The sequence below is a fragment of the Haliaeetus leucocephalus genome, unplaced genomic scaffold (assembly GCF_000737465.1).
Source record: "Haliaeetus leucocephalus isolate CR32 unplaced genomic scaffold, Haliaeetus_leucocephalus-4.0 Scaffold148, whole genome shotgun sequence".
Classification (NCBI taxonomy): Eukaryota; Metazoa; Chordata; class Aves; order Accipitriformes; family Accipitridae; genus Haliaeetus; species Haliaeetus leucocephalus.
Window position 1 is genome coordinate 1,242,593 of NW_010972584.1, and position 22,967 is coordinate 1,265,559.

General features: G+C 44.5%; 1 protein-coding gene across 2 annotated transcripts in view; it reads left to right on the forward strand.

The window, feature by feature from the left end:
- The first annotated feature begins 5,763 nt into the window (after positions 1-5,763).
- Positions 5,764-22,967, forward strand: part of CACNA2D2 (calcium channel, voltage-dependent, alpha 2/delta subunit 2) — a 200,840-nt gene continuing 183,636 nt past the window's right edge. For both annotated transcript variants that reach the window (XM_010561578.1, XM_010561579.1), the window contains exon 1: positions 5,764-5,844. In XM_010561578.1, coding sequence (XP_010559880.1) covers positions 5,764-5,844 — 81 coding nt within the window. The remainder of the gene's footprint in view (positions 5,845-22,967) is intronic.

A 22,967-nucleotide genomic window follows, 5' to 3' on the forward strand; every position in this document is an offset into this window, starting at 1 on the left:
GTACCTACAAGAAAATTTGTGCTCAAGAACTGTTAATGCAACACAAATTTTCTGTATAATTGTCAGACTATTTCCCTCTCACTTTTTGCCCAGCTTTAGCTATCCTGCAGATTGAGAAAACTCTCCAGTTATCCTTTCTATTGTATTGTAATACTTGTTGGGGCATCAAACTGGGATCAGGATGGATCCGGTAGGGGGTTTGGTACTTGCTTTTTTTTTTTTTTTTTTTTTTCCCTCTCTCCAAGATATCCCCTGCTGCAAAAAATTGTGAAGATGAAGTAGACAAAAGATAGGACAAAGAAACAGGTGCAGAAAGTTAGTGTTTAAATCAAGAACAAAGTAACGTGGTGATAGAGCTGAATGTAGAACACACTATCCCACTGTCTTTCCCCTTCATGTTTCTTAAACATTTTCCTTGCGATATAGTTTTAATATTCATTTGTTCCTTCCTTCCCTCCTGTAATGTCAAAGGTGCTTTCTTATTATAGGGGAGGCTAGATGGTAGAGGTGAATAATGTCTTGACAAATATTGAGGAAAAACTAGTCCAGCAGGCAAATTTTTTCCCACCCCTCCTTTAGATAAATACCTGTGCACATACTTTAAATTAAAATGGAGTCATAAAATGACAGTGGGGGAGGCTTGATAATGTCTGGAAGCATGGTCAGTAAGTCATTTGGTTATTTTGAAGGAAACAGGTGCTCTCTGGAAGTTGTATCTTTGGAAAAAAAAAAAGAGGCAACTTGTTTTTTCTTGATGGGGAAATATTGGCTCATGTGGGGTATTACAGCCTAAGTATGTAAGAAATTAAGAAAACTCAGAGGGGGCATGAGGGTACGCATGCACGCGTGCGCGCTGACACACATGCTATTACAGTTAAAGGATTAAGCATCTTGAAGGAATAAGCCAATTATAAGAAGTTCCTGCACAGCAAAAATTAGACAACACAGTAATTAATAACCTTATTAAATAGCAATATTTGGGCACTGAACCAAAGCGTATGAATCAGAGTGAAGCATTCTTGGCTGTACACACTGCGTGAAGTGTAGACACTTGTACAGAACACTCTCTGTGTAGAACCCAATAAGCTTTGGGGCAGTATATCTACTTAGCAAGTAATTTTTCCTCTAGTCCTTTCACGTTTATGTGAATATTTCTCTTACTTTTTGGGCCAGGAAGGCAGCAAGAGAACAGGACCAAGTCTCCTATTTTTTTTTTTAACATTCCCTCTTGCTTGTAGCCAAACAAGCACTCTCCTAAGGCTGCTTTAAAAAAAAAAAAGTGTCCTCAAGCAGAAAACTAATTTCCTTTCCTCTTACTTCTTGCCCTGTGCTTTCATGAGAGGCTGCTTGTGATGAGGCTTATATTCGTTAGCAGTTCATGTAAGTGCCTTACCCACCCCTAGGTTTTGCGTGAAGAGGTGTGACTGCAGCCCATGGAAGGTCTGTCCCATGTACCCTGAGCCACCAAGGGGCAGAGTGACCCTGGGCTGAGCTGCAGTGGCACGTCCTCTTGCTGCTGGCCACAGGCTGTCAGTGCATGGCTTGCACTGGTGCCTTGTCTGCGAATGCTTTCAGCTTCTGTACAGAAGACCAGGACTCCAGGCTGCCACCTGCCGTGTGCGCAAGTGTGGGAGGACATGGGCCAAGGACAGCTCGTCTTTTCTCTTTCCAGGCAATTCTCATTTTCTTCCAAAGTTGCGCAGCTGGAGCAGTGGTGTAGTCTCACAAACCAATGTGGACATGCAGAGAAGTCTCTGCAACTGCTTGGGTGACCTAAAGCATGAAACATGCCCTAACCCTAAGTAAGGGTTGCTGTGACCGGTGGCAAGGCACAGGCGCCCGCTGAGCAGGAGTGGGAGAGGCGGGATGATTTGCTTCCTGGCCCCAACTGCAACAGCAGTGATTTGCCTCCTGATGTGCTGCTTGTCATGGTAAATACTTTTGAAGCTCTGCTGCTTTTTTTTTTAAGCCTACTTTATCTCATCTTTAAGAAAAATCAAATATGCAAATTATGAAATCAATTAGCGTTTTTGTAGTTTTCTTTGGAGAGGCAGTGATAAATGGTGTTGTGTTTTCAAAAATTACTTGTGCCCCTTGTTAAATGTTGCATGGGAGGCTGTAAAATATACAGGGGAAGGAAACAAAACCATTTTTTGCAATGCAAGAGATTTTTAATGTGCGTGATCATGCTTGTGTGTGCAATAGTTGTAGAGTTGTTGGGTTGGAAGAGTCCTATGGAGACTCCCCAGCAAAGGCAGAGCCAGCTGAGATGATGGGGAATCACTGGGATGTGCTGTGCATGTCCCTGCTAAAGAAGGGACGGGACAGCGGGGCTGCCAGGCTCCTTGCACGCGGTTCCTGTAGGTACAGAGCTACCGAGTGTATTCACAGACACTTGAGCTCAAAGGTTTTCTTCTTGCCCGTGTTAATTCACTACAGAGGACACTAAAGTGGTACTCGGTTTAAGGGGGAGACTGCGCGCATGGCTCATAAAGGGAGCCTGGTGGCTTTGTGAGCAGCGCTATGTCCATGCTGGTGGCTTCCCAGTCGGTGCATCACCTGTTTTCTTTATGCTTTATTTGTAAATGCCATTTCACAAGAGCAGTAGGGCACTCCAGGCTGCGTGTTTTGAGGAGTTATTGCTCCTCAAGCCTTGTAACACCACCTGAGGTGTGCAGTAATGGGCCGGGAATGCAATGACTGTCATGTCTTATTGCTTACAGCTTCCATAGGAGACACGCTTCAAAGAGAAATCTCCATGTTCATAATGGGCTATCAGTTTCCTCACCCTCTTCATCCTTGCTATGGTTGTCTTACATGAAATTTTAAGTGCAGTGGCTATGGGATAGAAACAAGAGGCAGAAGGTCAACTGAGACAGAATAATAATGGGTTTTATGTATTTATTATTTTTTTTAAATGCTAGCTTTCATTCCAGCATACGGCAATTGAGATGAAACCTCCACATTCTGGGATGTGGCCCACTCTGAAGACTTCTGGTCATGGACATTACTAGGGCTAGAGGGACATAGTAATGGGTCAGATAGATACACACAAGGGCTTTTTCCAGTGCTGTGGTGTGGGTAAGGGATGTGCTAGTTGGAAAAAAGAATTTTTACTACCACTGGCAAAAGCTCTCATATAGCCATACTCCACCAAAAAAAGAAGCTGCTTCTGCTATTATGTTTTTTAATCTAGAAACCTGGTGTCAGCTATGCAGAAGTCACCTCCTGCCTTTTTTGATAGTGTAAAATGCTTTTTTTTTAATAGCGGTATGTACACTTGTACTGTAAGGCTTAGCTAGACTTTTTGGGAAACTGCTGGTCTGTAAGGTTGCGAGCCATGTATTCTAAGGCTGCACAGTTAAAGGGAATTGCAGGCTTTCTAATGAATGAAAAATCCAATGGCTTTTCCCTAAAATAGTAGTACTTGGGGCAGAGGATGGAATAAGTTTAAAATTATTTTTTTTTAAACAAATCCTGCTGACTAAATTTAAATTAATTTTAAATCCCAGCCCAACTGAGTGCTCAGTGTCTCTTTTGCATATACCAACAGAGTAATACTGGTGCCTCTGTCTTCCTCTATAATCCTCTCTGAAGGCTTGGCCATACGTGACACTTATGCGGATATGAGCAGTTGTTAATGTTGATGGATACAGGTCAAGATGGGTGGTAATTTTCCCTTGCTGTGGTAGTGTAGGTATTCCTGGAGAGAGCTGACACAGGTAGGTGTCACTGAAATTGAGGATCTTGCACAGAGCTGGAAGTTAAAGAAAGGCGTCAGCTCCATAAGTCCTCAGCAGGGTTTCTTGGACCTGTGGCTGAGTGTGAGCACATAAATGATTTTTTTTCAGTTCACTGGACAGACTGGAGGAGGGGAAAAATATAATTAAAAAAAAAAAATTCAGTTTTGGTGTTTCACGGCATTTTTTTTAAATGAATGACTCGTGTAAAAAGAAATAATTTTTGGTGAAAATACTTCAGAAGATTTATGGGTAACTTTGGACAACCTGAATATACCTTTGATAGCAAATAAAATGTTTGACTGAAAAAGGAAAAGAAAAAAACCCAAAACAAACCCAGCCCCCAAACCCCCTCTGCTCTGTTTCTGGCCTCTTACCTTTACACTGGCAGTCTCACTGAAGGCTTTGCTTTCCCTCCTTTGGCAGAAAGGTGAGTTTGCAGATGTCTTCACCCATCTCTTTCCCTGGATGTGCCCTCCTCCCCAGCCAGGCTCCCAGGGGAGAAGAGGCAGCGTTGCTTCTGCAGGAATGTGGGAAATGGCTTAAGTTACACTGGAAAACTGGGAAGATTTGGCATGTGCAATTAAATCTTGTTTTCATCCACAGCCTTCTTTCTGTGTCATTAACTGGCATGAATTTTGCCTGTGTGAGTAACACGCGTCTGTCTGCCAGTCCCTCCGTCTCCGTTCGTCCCCCTACCCCTCACAAGCGATGCTTCAGCTCTGTTCTGCCGGTCGCCTCAGGCATCTTTCTGCTTTGATATTTCTGCCCAGCTTTTGGGCCATGCTGTATAATTCAAGAGTCTTCCGTGGCCTTGCTTCTTAGTTGGGTTTCTTTGCTCCTTGACCTCCAGGAGAGCCTCTGCTGTGGCTGTGCGGCTGGTGGGGGCTGCCTGGGGAATGTCTCTTTGCATGAAGAGTGAAATCACTTGGTGAACCTAACCAAAGTGCAAAACCCCTGAGCTGGTCTGCTCCCTCCCACCACCGCTTTGCCATGCTGCTGGCCTTACCTTCTACTTCTTGTGCTCCTTCCCTCCTTTCTCAGGTGTAGCGTTGAGAGATGAGTGTTGCTGTGGAAAAAGCACCGAAGGCAGTGCCAAGCGGTGCAGAGGCAATCGAGTGTTGCTTTTCCAGGTCAGATGGGAGATTGGACATTTGTGTGGCCAGCAGCTGGAGTCAGGAGATCTCATTAAAAGAAGGAGAGTTATCAAGTTCTGTGGATTTAGAAGAGGGGTTTTTTGTTGTTGTTTTTAACTTGATGTTATTGCTGTAACTGGAAATCTGTGTGGTTCAATGTATCGGAGGGTGTTGCGCCTGTTGGAAGGACTGGCAGGCAGCTCCTGTGCTGTACACGGGTCAGGACAAAGGAGATGCCACGTGGCAGCCCCTGGCCCTTTCTGCTGCTCCAGGAGGCAGCTCTGCCCACGGGGGACCTGGCAGAATCGGTGCCTGGCTCAGGCTGGGCTTAGCTGAAGGTGCAAAGCAGCTGAGCCCTTGGGCAGTCGATGCCCTGTGCTGGGCTCCTGGCTCTGCCCAGGTCTCCTGTTGCGCCGCGGCGGTAATCCATTGCCGCAGTAGGACAGGCACCGCTCGTCCTGCCATGGCTCTGTTTGCTCTCTGCCACGCTAAGCTGTTTTCTGTACGCCACAGCACTTTGACCTTGTTAAGCACTCTGGGCTTAAATAATTATCTACTGCAACTGTTTATAAAAGGAGAAGAAAAAAAACCCACGCCGTGATTTTTGTTGTACCTTTTCCCCCTCTTTTCTCTCTGTGGCACCTTGTGCATAAATTTTGAAGTCTTGAAGTTTATAACCTGCCCCAGCCGTAATTCTCAAAGCTGCATATTCTTGGTATTCTGCCTGCACCCGGTGCTGCAGAAAGAGCAGTTAACTTAGCTGAGGGCGCTGATTCCCTCCCTCTCCCTTCAATCGCCTTGCTTATCTACTAAGTGTCAGGGCTCTGACTCGTTCTTTCTTTCTTCTCTCCCTTTCTCTTTCTCTCTGTCTCTCCGTCTCTTGCAGTATGCAGTACTGGGCCAGGAGGCTGGAGCAGGAGATTGATGGAGTGATGAGGATATTTGGTGGAGTCCAGCAGCTCAGAGGGGTAAGCTGTCTGTCTTTTACCTGTGCTGCCTTCCTTGTGGCAATGAATGTTCTCATCTGCAGAAATCACCTGTGTGAATACTTGCAATAAGTCACCTTCTTGGCTCACTCCATGTGCAGGGTCATGGCTGGATGTGCTTCTGGTTGCTGGTCAATTTGATGCATTTACTGAATGTGTGGGAGTGAGTGTGTTTTGTATCTGTCTGTCTCTTGGGCTGCATGTCACTACCTCAGCATGTACTTGTGGTTTTTTTTCCTTATATGACATACTAAATGCATCTTAAATTCAACTAATCTTTCCTCCAGGGACTGGAGGTAGTTTTAATTTGTGTTTTAATTTTAAACTTCTGTTGACAAAGCAGGAAATGTTCAAAGGATAATTTGACTAGCCGTTGGAAGCTCTGTGTTTTTTAAATATACATTGCAGGTAAAACTTTAATTCTTGTTTGGCTTCTGTTTCCAAGTGCCACAAAACAAAACCCTGTTACTGAAGCTGGCATCTGCCTCCTGCTCCCTGACTTAGCCACCAGGGCTTGGGTACGGCAGGCTGCAGAAGCCAGATGTCCTCTTTTCCTGGCAGCAGTGCTCTGGGTTGAGTTAGGGCAGTTACAGAATGGCTTTGTCGTGGTTTATTAGGTTTTTGTGGATCAAAAGGTCTTTAAGACACTCCCTGTTTCCTCTTCCCGGTAAGACCATGTTTCCCCTTCCCTACACTGTTGCGCGGACTAGCTGTTTTGAAATTGAATAATTTGACATTAGGTTTATGGTGTTAATCTGAAGAAAACAGGCTTCTCTAGCATGATAAATATGTTGCCTCAGAAAAAAGTATGGGATGTATTTGTGTTTTCTCATGGCAGTGGCACGTTCTTCTCGGATGCCAATGATTTACGGGCCTCTTACTGTCTGTCTTACACTAGTAGCTATACTGGCTTCAACAGAACAGTTCATGTTTTATACTGTTGGTTGTAACCCATTGTCTAAATACAGAAGTTGCACAATTTTCTTTTAAATGCATTTTAAAATGAGTTTTAACTGAAGGCTTGCAAAACTATTCATAGCTCATCCATTCATTCATGTTCATATTTGAGCTCTAGAATGGTGTATCTGGGCTTTGCTTGCATTCATTTTGGCTGAACTTCAACTGGATTGATACAAACTTCATGTGCAGCATGAAAAGCATATACACCGCTTTGATTTTAACAAATATTTTTCATTGTATCCATGCATTTGTGCAATGCAGTTTTGCATGTTGGTAGAGTCTTAGAATCAGAGCTGGGGGTGCAAGTTTTCCAGGCAATACATAGGTGCAACAGCGAGCATACTCTTTAGCAGAGCACATTTAAAAAAAAAAAAAAAAAAAAAGACTGCTACTACATTTTGTACATGTCCTCTCTTACAATTTATTCTTATTAGCTTTGATTTTGCTCCTTTGCATGTTAAATAGGTATATCATGTAATTTTTTTAATGCCATAATTAAATAGAAATTACACCTCCAATTTGCCAGCACTTGACTCCTATTGGCCAGTCAGTCAATTACAGGTAAGAGAGCTTCCCACTTTTTGTGTTTAGTTCTTCTGATAGAACATAGTACATCACTTTAATGCATTAATACCAGATAAACTGACTACAGAGGGATTGAAGGGTTTTTTTGAAATCTGTTTTGGTGGAACCTTCTTGTTGAAGGGAGGGAGCTGTGCATGATTATTGTATCTGATGAATGCATAAACCACCTGAAGCCAAGAAATGAGCTACTGAAAATTCCAACATGCAGCCATTAAAACACTAGAAAGGACTAGAGAGGCTGCCTGTGGATCTCCAGGGGGCAACTTGGGATGTGGAGTTCAGGTTTGATTCATAAATGCAATATCAAGTGAATGACACTTAAAGACCACATCACTTTCTGGTGCACTAGCATAGCTTCACTGATGTGAAGTAGCACAGAGTGCTTCATCCTGAAGAACTCGGAGCTCTACTCGCAGGGAGTCCTCTTACCCACCAGTTGCACACAGGTTCATCTGGGTTGCAGTATGGGAGCTGTTTAATGTCATAAAGTGGTACTGTAACCCACTCTGACACATGGATTTAAAAAAAAAAAAATACAAATCCATATTCTGCTGCAACCACACTTGAAATTTAGAGGGTAGCAACTAATTCTTAAGGTTGGGACTTGGTCTGTGCTTCCGTTCTTGTAGAGGGCACTACCTGGGTAGGACTTGGACTTTGTAGCTTACCTTGCTCCATCGTTGTGCGGGCTTGCAACTAGGATGCAGGTGTTGGGAGTCCAGTACTAACCTGCAGAGCTGCGGTGCGCCCTGACACAGAGCGAGCAGGCTCGGGGGAGAAGGGAAAGCCACTGCCTGAGGAGCAGTGGGAGCTGGAATGTCTGTCTAGCTGAAACCGAATCCCACCCACTGGGATTTCTCAGGAAGGTTTATTATTAAGCAAGAATAGGCCCATGTGGGGCAGGAAGGATAAAGATAAATGGGAAAAGTACAGCCTGTTTTTTTGCCAAAACTTGTTGATGTTCTTAGCGGTTGCCATGTTAGCCTGGAACAATCAAAGTGACTGCAGAGGGGGCTTCTGGTACATTGGTACATAGTGCACAGGGAGTGATATTACAAGTAGGGGAAAAAGTGCTCCAGTGTCACCAAAGACAAAACTGGTCCTTCTGAACTCTGTGGGATCTGCCGTGCAGGCGGTGGGTCCCACTGCCAGCTCTCATGGGTCTGTGAAGCCTGTAAGCTCTGGGGGTGGTGCCATGCCAGAAATGGATCTTTTCTTTCCCATTCAGGCCTGACTATCAAAGTGACAGATCAGTAAATAATAATAAAAATACCCTCCTCTGAGGTTCATCAGGTTTACTTATGAATATTCTTTTTCTTGGGTTGCTGTGAAAGGATGTGGACCTGTTGTTTGGTTATTGACTGAAATCGTATAACTGTCGTGGCATATGAGGCATGAAATTTATTGTCAGAAATATGGTGTCCAGGAACATAACAGTGCTGAATATTTTATCTTGCTGGAGTGCTGCCCACCCAAGAATGATTTTTATTTTAACTCTTCAGTCATTTCCTAGAGTTGGGGTACTAAATGTCAAATGCCCCCGCTTCCCTCCTTTCCTGCAGGGTGAACAGGCAGTCAGCTCTTATGATTCCCCTGGGGAGATTATCCAAGTTTGCACCATTCAGATGGTTCTTTGCACAAGTAGGCTGTTTTTCTGTAGAAATTACAGAGGAGGGTTGGAAGCTCTGAGATGCAAAGGGGTGTCATGCCAAGGACTCTCCTTTCAGCTGTGAGACAGCAGCTCACTTTTTTCCTGAAGTCCAGACCTTGAAAACACTGAAGTGCAAATGTCCCCATTGATCAGACTGGCTATGGTGGGGCTACCTGTACATCTGAATGCTGTGGGCTTGGGGCTGTAGAGAGGACCATGGCCTCGCTGCGTTGATTCTCTGGCCAGTGAAGTCACCATTCAGCCCTCTGGGTGCTTGTGGTGCAGCATCGTGTTGGCTGGCTGGTTGCTCCCGCTGTGCCTCAAAACAGATCCCAGCACTCAGAAATTAGGGCACGGTGCTTTGCCCCTCTGTCCTTGCCTCCCTTGTGGCTCACCAGAAGTAACTGAGAGCACAAATCATTGATAATTTAACTCTGACTGGCACAATGATATGTGGAACCCTAAAATGCTAGCTGAATAGGTTGAAGTTCTTTAAATAATTTTATGCTAGGATGAGGATTATTACACTAAAAATCCAACCCCCAGACTTCTTTTTCTGTTAGTGACTTTCTTTGTGGCTGCAGCGGACTCTTCATCACTTTGCAGGACAAGAAAATGTTTGGTTTTGACATTTCCTGCTATGCTGCACTAAATTTCTGTCTCTTCCAGTGTTTTGGCACACGTAAAAGTTGTTGACTTCAGTCAAAAGTGGACAAATTTGTTGTGTTTCCAGCCTAGGTGGTTTCTTCATGTTGCAAAACCTGCTCTAGGGTAGACTCTGTGGTTGAGAGAGGTTTCCCAGGCTGATGCAGTCCTATCCCAACCTACCACTGTCCTCCTGTGCCGGCACTTGTGGCAGGACCGATGGCAGCAGAGCTGTGTGTGCTGCTGGGTTTTGTGCCTTGCTGAGCAGCTCCCCAGGATGTTGTGTTAAACCTTCCTTGCTGGATAGGTAGGCTGAGGTTGCAAGACTCCTGTGGCTTGGTACCTAAATTGTGTTTGATCCTGTGTCTCCTGAGGTGAGCAGCTAGCTGGTCAGACCATCTCCTCCTCTAGTACCTTTTATCTGTGACTGCCTGTTAATGGGCTTATTTCTTTGCTAACAATTACTGAGGAAACGAAAGCCTCCAGAATGAGATGGGGGGAAACGAAGCAGTGTAAGTGCTGAGCCTCCTTTTCTGTGCTGTCTTTCTTTCTGCTCTTCCGTCTGGCTGTGTTTCCTGAGGACTGCTTCAGTAGCAGGGATGAGCACTCAGCTGGAGGCATTGCACAGTGGCGATGCAGCCTTTCCCTGTTCAGCAGACAGGCTTTAGCAGGGTCAGGGTGAGTGGCAGAGCGGGACCCGTGCTGTGCCTGCTCTCCTCTCGGTGGTTTGGATGAACAGAGCTTCAAGTCTGGCAAGCTGGTTTTGCACCCTCCTGCCCTTTCTTCTGGGCTATTGAGGGAAGTCAAGAGATAATGTCTGGATCTGCCTCACCGGTGTATGACTGGAAGATAGGGATACTGCTGGCCTTGGTGGGGAGGAACCACCCAGTCCATAAAGGTCCAGATGGCCTCAAACCTGAGCCCAGGCTGGGGCGCGGTGAGCAGCTTGCTGGCAGAGCTGGGCAGGCAGCGAACCTCTGCGTGAGCTGTGCTTGGTCCTCGGCACGTGTGAGCGCACGGAAAGGAGGATGAGCCCAGGGAGAGGGTGCCCTTCGGCATGCAGCCTGCTACCCACCAGGGGTTTGCTGAATGTGGTGGAGCAGAAGTGGCTGGAGTTGGTCCTTGTAATCAACATCTTCAGCGGATTTTCATTTCTCTGTTTTTTATTCTTGCTTGTTATCTTGTGCTGTTTTCTCAGCTTTGTTTTGCCTGGCAGAAGTGCTGCTGTTCATTCATCTGGTCTTTTGTGAAAGCGAAGGACAAATCCTGCTGGCCAGGTCTTGGGGCAGAGTGACCAGGATCTGCATAGGTGTCCCCACCTCTGCCTGCCTCACAGCATCACCTGCAGCCTGCCTGCCCCTTTTGCTCAGCGCTGCTTCTCTGATACATCACCTGTTGTTTTCAAAGCATGACCATCCTTGAGTTGAGGCAGTCACCAGTAAGGAACTGTGGTTGAGCCGTGCACAAACAAGACCCTGGATTAAAAAAAAAAAAAAAGTATATTAGCAGAGTTTTGGCTTGAATCTGAAGAGCTGAAGTGGCATCCACCTTGTATATTACTGCAGTCCCTAGCACTCCCTGTGATGGGGTCTCTGCAGTACTGAGTATTTCACGTGGCTGTGTGAGTGCGTCCCTTACAAGACTGCTGGTGCAGAGCTAGAGTCTCTTTAATGCCAGCACTAGAAGATAAGACACGCTCTTATCAAAGGAGCTGCCAAGGTTTTCTGTTCAACTTTTTTGATCTTGGGTAACTACTGGCATAATAGTAACATAGCTTAGATCTTCCAAGTAGCTGTGGTGTTACATGATGTTTAATTTGCTCTTTTGTTTTCCCTGGGTATAGAAACCCTCACCTGGTCGTTCAGTAGGGCTGGACAATTTGGAAAGTGTTTATGGGATTTTAAAGGAATGATGCTAGAGAATCGGACCCCCCCGCGCAGTGCTCTGCACGCAATGTCTGAGGAGCATGTCTTCTTCCAAAGAGCTCTGGCAGATGGACTGGGCATTTACAGAAGGACAGTGATTGTTGTCCTTAGACATGGCAGAGCTGAGAATAAGATGCTAATCTTCTGATACTCAATCCACTACCATAATCTACAATTTGGACTTCAAAACGCCATAGCAGAGTGCATCTGGCCTTTTCCTTCTGAGGAGTCAGCCCCAGGCTCTGGAGTGGGAGATGAGTGATGGCCAGTGACTGCACTGCGTTTGAGAGAGTTGAGAGAAGGAGTTTGAGCCAGAAGCTTGGGCAACACGCACAGCCAGCTGCTTATGCTACAGCAGCACTGAATGCCTGCCTTCTTCCAAATGCTGCAAGGGAGAAAGGACCTAATTGAGTTTTCCAACAGCTAGTGCCCGTCTAGGGGCTGACCAAGAGTATGGACTCTGTGCCCTACTGAGGTGATGCCTGGCTCCATGCTTTTGGTTCCCCAGCTCATGCATTATCTGTCTGATTCTTGCTGTTCCTCTCCCCCTTTTCCCTCCCCCTCTCCTACCAGTGTGCACACAGCCTGCTTCCACACACCATCACTGTGCCCTCCCCTGCTCCTCATGTTTGATAAGAGGAAGTATGTGATGCCAGATAAACACATTCCTGTTCCAAACTGCTTGGGTTTATTTTAATCTGCCTGGGCCGTTCAGCAGCCTCAGCACTCTGTTCAGCACTGAGTGCAAAGCCAACAATATATTATCAAGGAGGAGCATTTAAATGTCCTTAGCCTTGCAGCAGCTTGGCTGGAGAAGGGAGATCGTCTGCCACCCTTTGCTTGGGCCAGTATCTGCCATCATTAGCCCCCTTACACCCATCGTCTTACTTCTCGGTCTTTCTCTTTACTAGAACCATATTGCATCCGTACTGGGAGATGTCAGGGAAACATATGCTCCAGCTTTTAGTACATTTGCATAATTAGAGTAATGTGTATGAATAATTTATAGCTGTATGTAGCTGCTCAGTGTGTGACGTTAGCACCCCTTGCTAAATCCTTTCCAGTGGGTGGTGCAGATCCTGCACCAGAGCCATTGTGCCGATGCAGCGTACAGCCTGTTGGCAGATGCAGGAGCCCTGCTTTGAGAGATCAGGGTGTGCATATGTATATGTATGTGGCTTTGTGTGTGTGTATATTTAGTGGAGAAAGATGGGCTTTTATAATTGTAGGGGAAGAGGAGGCTAGAAGTCTCAGAGGCTAAAATGCCTTAGACTCTTAGACTCAAAACTTGTTCCATTTATGCAGAAGCTGTGAATGAAAATGTTCTGCAACATTTGAAAGCTGAGGCAGGGATTTTTCCAGCAGGCCTCAGGTGTGACTAGTTTGTTAGTTTGTGTGCCAGGTTTATGGGTTTTTTTAAATGAGTTTTTCAGATCATAAAACTTAGCAGTTTGCAGGGGGGGAGGGATAAACTTGCTTGCACTGTGTCACAGATCCTGATCTCGATCAGTCGGTCAATAAATAGTAACAAAGGATTGCCTGGGTACTGTCTCACTATTTACTAGCTCTTTAGTGTGTGAGTTCTCATGCTGGAAAGCCCAGAGTCCCAGGTAGGTTTTCTAAAGGAGTGATCCGAGTGGTTGAATTCTGGTATTTATGTTCCAGTTAATTTTAGCTTAAACTATATTTGGTCCTTTCCAAATGTTTGAGAGCCTTGGCTGGAAAGCACTATGTAAACTGGAATGAAGTGCAGGCATGCACACTTAGTAGCTCATTAGTGTTATCCACTGGGAAACTGAGGCAGGTGGTTAAGCTGAGCAAGTCTGCATAACGAATGGGTGGTGCAGCCTGGACTGTTCTCCATCATGTGTACAGCCAGTGGGTCCTTAGAGGGGTATGTGTTTAGAAGGGTAACAGGCATAGTAATAGTCCTTAAAGCTCTTGCTTTGAACCTTTTCACTTTACAGAATTAGTTTGTAAAGATAATATACTCGGTTGGTGAGTTGGTGAGTTAGCAAAATCAGAGGGGACTGCTGTTGAGTTTTATGGAGTTATTTCTGATTTATATTGCTGTCGGTGACAAGTTAAATGAGCCCAGCATTCAACAGACTGATGTTCAGGTGCATGCACCTCCTGAGTGTCCTGCTCTGCACTTCGTGTCCAAAAACGTAGCTGATGTGCCAAGCCAGTCAACAACCATGTTTGTAAGATCCTCATGAATATTCAGTGAAACAGTGAAACTCTTACAGTCGATGGTGTTGCCATTACACAGCCATATGAATCCATGGGAATGATGAGACCTTGGTTGATGTTTCTGGAAACGTCCCTCAGGCAGGTTGTCCTGCCCCCAGCTGAAGAAGCCTGTGTGGTCCCCACGTCCGCTCCAGCTTAAATTGTTACCTTCAGACTGCATTTAAAAACAAAGCAAGACAAAATCCGAACCAACCCTGCCAGAATGTGGGATGAATAATTAGGTGGAGATCATTAAAGTTTGCCTCCTTAAAAACATACATAGATTATTCTGTAATGGAAAGTTAATTGTTTTATTATTCTCTCCAGATGGTTCTTTTCCTTTACATTCACAGGGGAATTGATACAGCCTGGGATTTGGTCTCCTGTGAGCAGAGCTGATAACCAAAAATGCAACTCTATCACCGATCAAGATACAAAACAATAGAAAATATGTATATGTATTCCATCATAGTTTCGGATTTTAAATACTATTTATGGGCTGTAAGTGCCCCCTCAACTTGAAATACTGCAGGCTGTGGAGTCTGCATTTGTCTTCCTGGTAGGTTCGTCAAGCAAATGCTTGGTATTGGACACTACTGAATCCTGGTTTTCTTGCAGCTCATCAATCACTTCCAGATACTGGACTGTGGAGGAGCCTGCAACTGCCAGCGCTGGAATACGCAGTTGTACTAAAAGGTTTAAAGAAGAAAACTGTCATTAGATACTTGGGGTTATTGTATGGTGGAAGCAATAAGATGTGTCACATCTCCTTTGTTCTGTATGTAGAAATGCAGGAGCGCTTGGGAAGGTGGGGAGAACACGGTGGAGGTGACTTCTCAAGGGCACAGTTGTGTTTTTTATGTTCTAGCGTGGCTTCAACCTGGTAAATGGCAGCTGCAAGCTTGCATGTTAAGTGAGCATATTTATCGTTTCTCATTACAACAGATCACCTTTGACATCTGATGTGAATAACTTGGATGGGCCCCTTATTTCAAACACGCAGCCATGCTGACCTATTGGCCTGCAATGATTCAGCTGGTTTTATAGGTACTTATTTCCCTTTAATTATTTAGAGTTAAAATATTATTGTAAGGGGGGGAGGGTGGAGTCTGATATTAGATCAGACTTGCCTTCCTCATTGAAGTCCAGATGATCTGCTTATATTGGAGAGCTTTGCTCGAAGGCTGGGAACCTGTGCTATGGTTAAAGCTGTAGTTTGCTGTTGCTTTATTGAAAGAGATGGCTTTGCTTCTGGGAGACTCCAGATGTTGGTAACCTTCAGGGATCTGTAGCTTTTCAACACTTGCATCCTTTGCAGCTTAGTTGGACCACACTGCATACAATGAGCTTGAAAAACTCCACACTCTTCCATTTCTTAGGGATAAGCCAGGCTCTCTCATAATTTGAGAGATCGTATCCAGAGCAGAGGGAAAGAAGGGAGAAGGGAAGATGAACAGGCTAAGGAGGAAATGTAGCAGGAAGGTGATGCTAATGGTTATGGATTCTCCTCTCCCTTCTGTTGCTCTCAGGCTGATCAATGCCAACTGACATATGTGGAGCATCTCCTCTTTGTTTTGATATATTTTGGAAGATTTCTCTGTTTCATTTGGGGGGATTTATATTTGTGTCTGGTCCTTGTGATTCAGTTATTCACTGGGCTTCAGATTTTATTGACTTTTTTTACTTTTCTAACTGACCTTTCACACCTGTAAGCATCCAAGAGAGATTTAGTATGTGTTTGTTCAGCACCTACCATAACCAGTAGCGTCATGCTTTTTGGGTACTGACCATAGTATAAATATTAAATAGTAAGTAAGAGCACTGAGGAAAATCCTGTCTGAATGAAAGATGAGATTTGCCTGTGTGAAGAGGTGCTGTGAATGAGAGGCATGGCTGTTTCTATCAGGGCAGTTCCCTAAATGCCTGGGTGATGTGTCTTGGACTGGTGGCAGGATCTAGATGTTTCTGTGTGTCAGAGGAGCCACTCTAGGGATTGTTTAAGCAGTAGCATTAGTTATCATCTGTTGGATGCCGAAGCGAAGCCTTTGCTTGTAGCTAGGAGGCAGGGAGCAGATTTTCAATTCCCTGCTGTGACTGTAAGGCCAGGTAGATAGAGAAGGAGGAGACAGCAGGGGGTTTATGTGACTTGAGGAGCAAAGAAGATTGTAATGGTAAATGTTGGGTTACTTTTAAAAACAAGTAGGTCATTGAAGATACCATGGTTGCTGAACAGAAAAAGAAAGAAAGGCGGATTTATTCCTTGTTCTTCTAAAGATTTGTTACACTGTAAAGCTCACTTCACTGCTCAGCATGCTGTCATTTTTAATTTTGGAAGTTCTTTGTTTCTGTTTTTGTCAGTGGTCCAGCAAGGATAATGCTGGACCTGAGATTAGGGACCTGGGATCTTCAAAGGAGCCTTGGTTCCCAGTTCCCCTGGGCATTGTGAGCAGGCTGGGCCTTACTGTAGAACTTGCTGGGACCAGCAGCTGTTGTTTCCGTTTACTGCTCTAGCAGGGATTTGCCTGTGACCCTATGGTACTCAAGACAAATTGTTTAAAATACAAACTGTCTTCTGTCTTCTGCCCCTTTTGCAGAGTGCTAGCATGCAAGAAAAACATCTGTCTCCATCCCTGCCTTCTGTAGATGGGAATGGATGGCTACTTAACATCCAGTGATAATTATTTGACATGAGGTGTATAGATAGAGCATGCATAGCATCAGTATTGTGTATCTCTGATTCTGAGTATAAATGATAGCTCCAATGTATTCTTAAACTCTCAGTGTCTTGGTGTTCATTAAAAAAGAATTTGTAGCGTGATAATACTGTGCTTACATCTAGTGCATTTCATGGCTGATTATTAAAATTACTTGCAAACAAGTTTGCTCTCACATCTCAATACAGAAGAGAAGGAAAACCTTACAGTCTGTCCACTCTAAGTAGGTAAATTGAGGTTCAAGCAAGGGAAATCCTTACTCTGCACAGTGAGTCTGATGGAGGGCTGGGGATGGAACCTGTGAATCCTGACTCCACGGTTTATCTTCCAAATGTCTTCCTTAATAACAACTGTTCAGTTCACTTCTGGCTCATTACTACATCTGTTAGCACTGAGCGATGGATCCTAGGAAATACAAGTGAGAGACAAACTTTCAGCTTCGAATTGTCCCTTAGGAAACTTATTTCCTGCATGTTTCACAAGTGGCAGTTTCTTGTTTATATTCATAGGGTTTATAACACATGGCATTTTCTCTTTGGCTCTGCCCTCAGCTCCCTCCCGTGACCAGGTGATATGCCTTCGTTCTTGCCTTGCCTCTGCTGTTGGTGCAGGTTTGGAGGGCTGCGCTCCTGATGCAGAGCCCGAGCAGCAGTTGATTGCTAGCTTTCCCTCCTCCTTAGATGTGTGCTAGCTCTCGAATGACATTTTGAGGTGCCTGAAGCATTCTGTGGAAGAAAATTAATTGGTTTTGACAAACCACAGCAGTCCCTTGGGTGCCTGGGAGTGCAACATTTATTGAAACCAGGCAGGAAATCAAAACGTTCTGATGTTCATTCACCTCCAGTGCAGCTGTATCAAAAAAATAAAAATAAAAAAATTCTTAACCTTCCTCTGGATTTTTTTACTCTGACATTTGGATTGTCCGCTAACTTTCTAGAAAAACCTCCTTTTTCTTTTAAAAGAGAGTTTAGTGGTCATGAAAGATGCCAGAATGACAGCCCAGGGAGTAGATGGTCTCTGTTTACCCACAGAGCAAATGCAGCATCAGGGCAAACGTACTTGCCATTGTACTTCCACCTTGACCTGCAGCATCCCAAAGGAGGGTAGGGAATTGCAGTTTTTCAGCACTTCTAGACTTGGCCTTTCTGCTTACACAACTCAATAAGGAATCAGGCTTCTCCTGCTATTGTAAAACAGTATTAAGGAAGGATTTTTCATCACAGCTGTAGATATAACACCTTCAATGCAAACCTCAAACTGAAAGCACTCTGCTAGCAGAAACCATCTCCTAGCCCCACTCTTTCAGGAGTTTGGCCTGTCTTCCTAACATATTGCTTACAGTCTGATTCATTTCCAAAACATATGCTGATATCCAGTGCAAGTTACAACCATTCTTCTTGGCAGAAGAAGATACCTATGTATGTGAAAGGTGTGCCACGGTGCCTAGCCCCAGCTGTGACTGTGCCTAACAGCAACGTGGATGCCCTTCGGTCAGCTGGTCTGCTCTGTACAGACTTGCTGGTGGGAGTCATTAAGTTACCATCAAGTTTGCATTAGTGTCGGTTCATCTTTAAAAAATAACCAGCAGTGTTTTTAAACAAAAGCTAGTTACTGCCCAGATGCAGTCACAAAGTAGGGATGTTTTTGGTTTTACATGGGGTGTCCACCTGTCAGCCTGTAAAGTGGCATGTGATTTCTGGACCGTGCCCTGCTTGATAGGGCTGTGGAATCTTTTTACAGGTCTCTTGCTCTCTGTGGGCATTCCCAGGAATGGTGTTAGTAGGGGGAAACCATATGCTTTTGGCCTGTAGGATTAGGGTTATCATGGGTCTTAGCCTCATGGACTGGACTGGAAAGGATTAGGGAAAGGATTCACATACAAATGATGTAATGGAGTTATTCAGCCCCTCCAGGGGCCTTATTGGAACAGATTTTGGGGGGTTTAGCAGGTTTTTTTTCTGCTGTCTGTCACAGGATTTATATGGATATGGTAGGGGTGAGCACTCTGAATTCAGTAAATGAGTATCTGGGGGAAGCTGTGTGTTAGGCAGAAGGTCCTAAGGTCCTTGTGTGTGTTCTCAGTAGCTGCAAATGCTGAATAGAGGTGGGACACCAGGCTAAGAAACCAGCCTTGCCCCAAGACTGTTGGTGTGGTTAGAAACCCTGCAGGTGGATTGAAGCTCCTGCTAATTGCTGGGGTCACAGAGATGGGGAAGCAATGAGGACAGAGGAAGCATTTGCTTTTAAAGTCTTGATGTGAATTGGCTCTTTACAGTTACGGCTTGCAGAGATGGAGCAGGGGTGTGTGGTGTCTGTAAAAAGGACAGATGGGGAGACCAGCCTTAGTAGGTCCTTGAGACAGAGCAGGTAATGTGACTGCAGCAACGAGTGGAGGAGTGTGAATGGCTGCTCGCTCTGCGTCATGGTGAGATGGTGAGAACTCCTTAAGCAATTAATTAGTGCAGATGAGAAGCTGAGCTCAGTGCTAAAGGTGATCTGTAGTTGTACCAACAGATACACACACAGGCTTTATTTTTCTGGCTTGGGACCTAGCTGGGGGCTTGTCTTGGTCGTTGTTCATGAGTAGCTTGTAGAAGCATTGCGGTATCTTGTAGAATAGCTTGTAGAAGCATTGCATTAAAAGTCCAGTAACATGGGAGGCCAAAGAGGGGGTCATCAGCAATCCTAAATGCAGCTTTGGCAGGTCTGGGTAGTGTAGCAGAAACACTCGCGTACGTGGTCCATGGCAGAGTGGTGCCTGCACGCTGTAGGACTGCACCATCCCACCTGTCTGATGTGAGGTCACGTGAAGGGAGATACATGGGCACCAGCACTCGGGAGGAGGGTCAGAGTGGGGATGTTTGAACAGGCAGGGGTGGTTGAAGGTTTGCACTAGAAGCGACTGTGACCTGAGTGCTGGCAGAGTTGATGCACGGAGTGGCAGCACTGCTCTCTGGAATTACTGCATGGGTTTCTTCTTTACCTTTTTCCTCTTCTAATGATTCTGCTTTCTGGCATAACAATTATCTACTTTGGATATCAATGTCTATAGGAAACTGGCTCTAGCTAAAATTGTAAATTAACTGCTTTGAAGCTTACGTCCCAGATGTCACTAGTGATAGATACTGTTGAGTGGTTTCTAGCTAGAAAAGACTTTGAGCGGTGTCATTTTTCATGGGAAAACTTCCCATATGCTTCTCCAAGAGGCTTTTCTGGGCAATTAAGTGACATGCTGTATGCAGAGATAACATGAATTCAGAGTGCTTTTCCATTTCATCTTTTATGACATATCATATGTACAATGGAAGTGGTCACCATGGGTTTGGCCCTTGGTCTCAGTTACATCTACAGGAGCAGGGTTTGCCACCCCAGCTATCACCCGTAACCAACAGGACTCCTTCAGTGTTTGTTGTGTGAACAGTTGTATGAGCACGACACACCATGAAGTTGGGATGTGGGAGGATCCGTGGTAGAGGGAATCCCATCCTAAGGACAAAGGACCTCACTGAATGGCAGAGTACTTGGCCTTGCAGGGCACCAAGGCCCTTCAGCTCCTGAGCCAGTGGGATGTCTGGTAACAGAGACAATGCTCTGGACAAGGTTTAAGCATCACAGGAGTGAGATCCTTTGATGCAACTGAATGGCAGCTTCTTTTCGTCTCCCGTTTAACAGACTAATAATGTTCTTCTCACAAGGGGTGTCTGACTGCGTAGGGAAGACCAAAGTGTGCAGCTGCTCACATTTAGGGCAACAGGACAAAGAAGTCTGGAGGAAAACTCAGCAAAAATCATCATTCTAGACGCATGCAGGGTCTCTCGTGGTCCTTGGCAAAGGAAGGACATAGCATGGATTGTGAGTTAGATGGCTTTCAGAGTCCCCCACAGAGAACATCTTCTGGTAGCACTGGTAGCCTCAGTTAGTTTGGGAACCGAGGTGTGGGCTGCCCGGGTCCCTGCGCAGCTCTGTGCACCGTGCCATCTGCCTCCCAGGAGTCGAGCCCTCTGTTTGAGATTTTCCTTGCTTGACTCCTCTGTGCCAGCAGTCCTGAGGTTCCTTCTGCTTTGCATTACACCCATGTATCAAGAAATCCCAGCTCCTGGGGTCAAGTGCTAAGCGTTTGCTTCTTTATCAGATATTTACTTAGGAGGATTTCATTATACTGAATCTACTAGCTTTGAATAAATTCGCAAGCAGTAAATTTATTCTTGTTCTTTTTGAAAGGACTTCTATGCTAGAGAAAACTTTGAAGAAGACCATTTATACCAAAAGCAATTACTTTCCCGGTAATTTTTTATGTATCTTACTGCAGATACTGTATTTCTATTTGACTATGAGCTTTCTCCCAAGTGCCACTGCTGTGCTGGAAGTGGAGGAAGTTAGATGCTTGAATTTGTGGTGCCCCAATATTTTCACAGTTAACACTGAATATATGTGTCTATGCACTTATTTGAACAAGCTCCACCTGTCTAAATACAGCTATAGGTTGATCTTACCAGAGTCTACTGATGGTTGCTTCATGTGAAGTGTGTGGGGGTTTTGTTTTGTTTTCTTGGGTTTTTTTGGTTGGTTGGGTTTTTTTTGCAAGACCAGCGTGTTGGCTTCTGGTTGTTGGATTTCTTCAGTCAGGTGGTAGAGGTGGTCTTACGTGACACTGCAGAGGGCATCTCCAAAGCCTTGTCACTCCGTTCCTGAGCATCCAGGAACTGTACTCTGCAATATGGATAAGCTGAAGTGTTGGCAAAAGCGGCTTACTATATGATTTGGAATAATAAACAAACCTATAAAAAAACCGTCTGCAGATAACTTTCAAATGTGTGGTAGGGGCAAAGCTGAATTCTTCACTTCAGCAGCTGGTTGCTCTGGCAATATGCTGTAATGCCATATGCACAGAACTCTTTCTGGTGCCTCAGTTGCAGCCCTCTGTGCACAAGATCTGCTGCAGTCACTTGACCAAAACAAAGCAGGAAGGAAAGCTCAAGTAAGAATTTAGGCAGCTTGGTCTGATAATCCATCAAGTCCTCTCTCCACTAGTTTATTTTACATGCTGTGCTTCAGTGGAAGGAAAACCAGCAGATAAGTCATTGAGCACCTCTGTGCTGAACAGAATAAAAATACTTGGTGGTCACAGTGATAAAAAAGCAATGCTTTGGGGCTGGAGGTTTGATTTACCAAAACTGCTGGTTGTATAGATATTGATGGTGATAATAGCTGTCCACCCTCCATTTAAATGTGCTCTTAGCATTTCCAGAGAGTAAGCATGTGCATGATTCCTTTTGAAAACGGACAAGGGGAAAATGGGGGGACGTGCATGAAAGACAAGCATGTTCATATTAAAATCCAGAAAGGTAGAATATTTTTTTTTTTCTCTGACAGGAGTTTCTCATTAACAAGATTTGTTTCATTTAGAAGTGGCTTATTGACTGGTTTAAAAAAGGAAAACCAAACCAAAACAAAAACCTTAAAGAGGTGTAGGTCCCTCTTAAATTGCAAATTCTGTATTCTGTGCTGGTTTATTGTTTTATGGGAACCAATGATAGTTACAGTGCACATCTAAACATATTTAATCAGAAAGCAAAAATTGTTTTTCAAGGGAAATTATTATACAGAAAAAAATTCAATTAATTATGAACTATTGCTGTTATAGTGTATAATACTTGTGCTCAAGCCCAAATCTGAAATGAACAAAAAACTTGTCATCTGAACACCCCTTAACATCCCAGTCTAAACTTTGTGGCTAGCTTTAACCCTTGCAATAGACTGAAGAGAAAATCACGTAGTGACTTTCCTATTACTGCTGTAATGAGGTAGACAGAAACATTTACCTGAGCATTTCTATGGCATCAGAATGTCATAGAGCTTTCTGGGCTGTTCGTTATCCGAGTAAGCCACTTGCATCTGGAGGAATCGCACAGCCCACTTGATTTTTGACCTTTTTGCCTCACATGGCATTTAGTTTAGGATTTCATGACAAATAGAAAACTTATTTCTGGATCAGTAGGTCTGTGAAGTTTCAGTTAGTCCAGATAGGGCACAAACTTGAGCTGGTATGCTGGCAAAAGGAAAGAAAGACTTTTGTGATTCTGGTAGAAAGTAGTTGGTCAGGACATCTGTGGTTGGGTCCTGTCTCTGTCTTGAGGCTATTCCGTGAGTGTGAGTAGGTACTTGATCTTTGTGCATCATCCTGGTGTAGAAATATGTTGATGGACTTCCCTCCCACAGTGAGGATTTCTGAATTCACATTCAACGAATGTTAGTAGCACCCAGCACAGAAAAAATCTAGGGATAAATTGTACACTGTTGGTTATTTGTAAGGGGAAACCAAAAGAAAAATAAGCACACTGTGAGTGTTTTGTAATTCCTGTTTTGAAACTGACACACAATAGGTAGAAATTA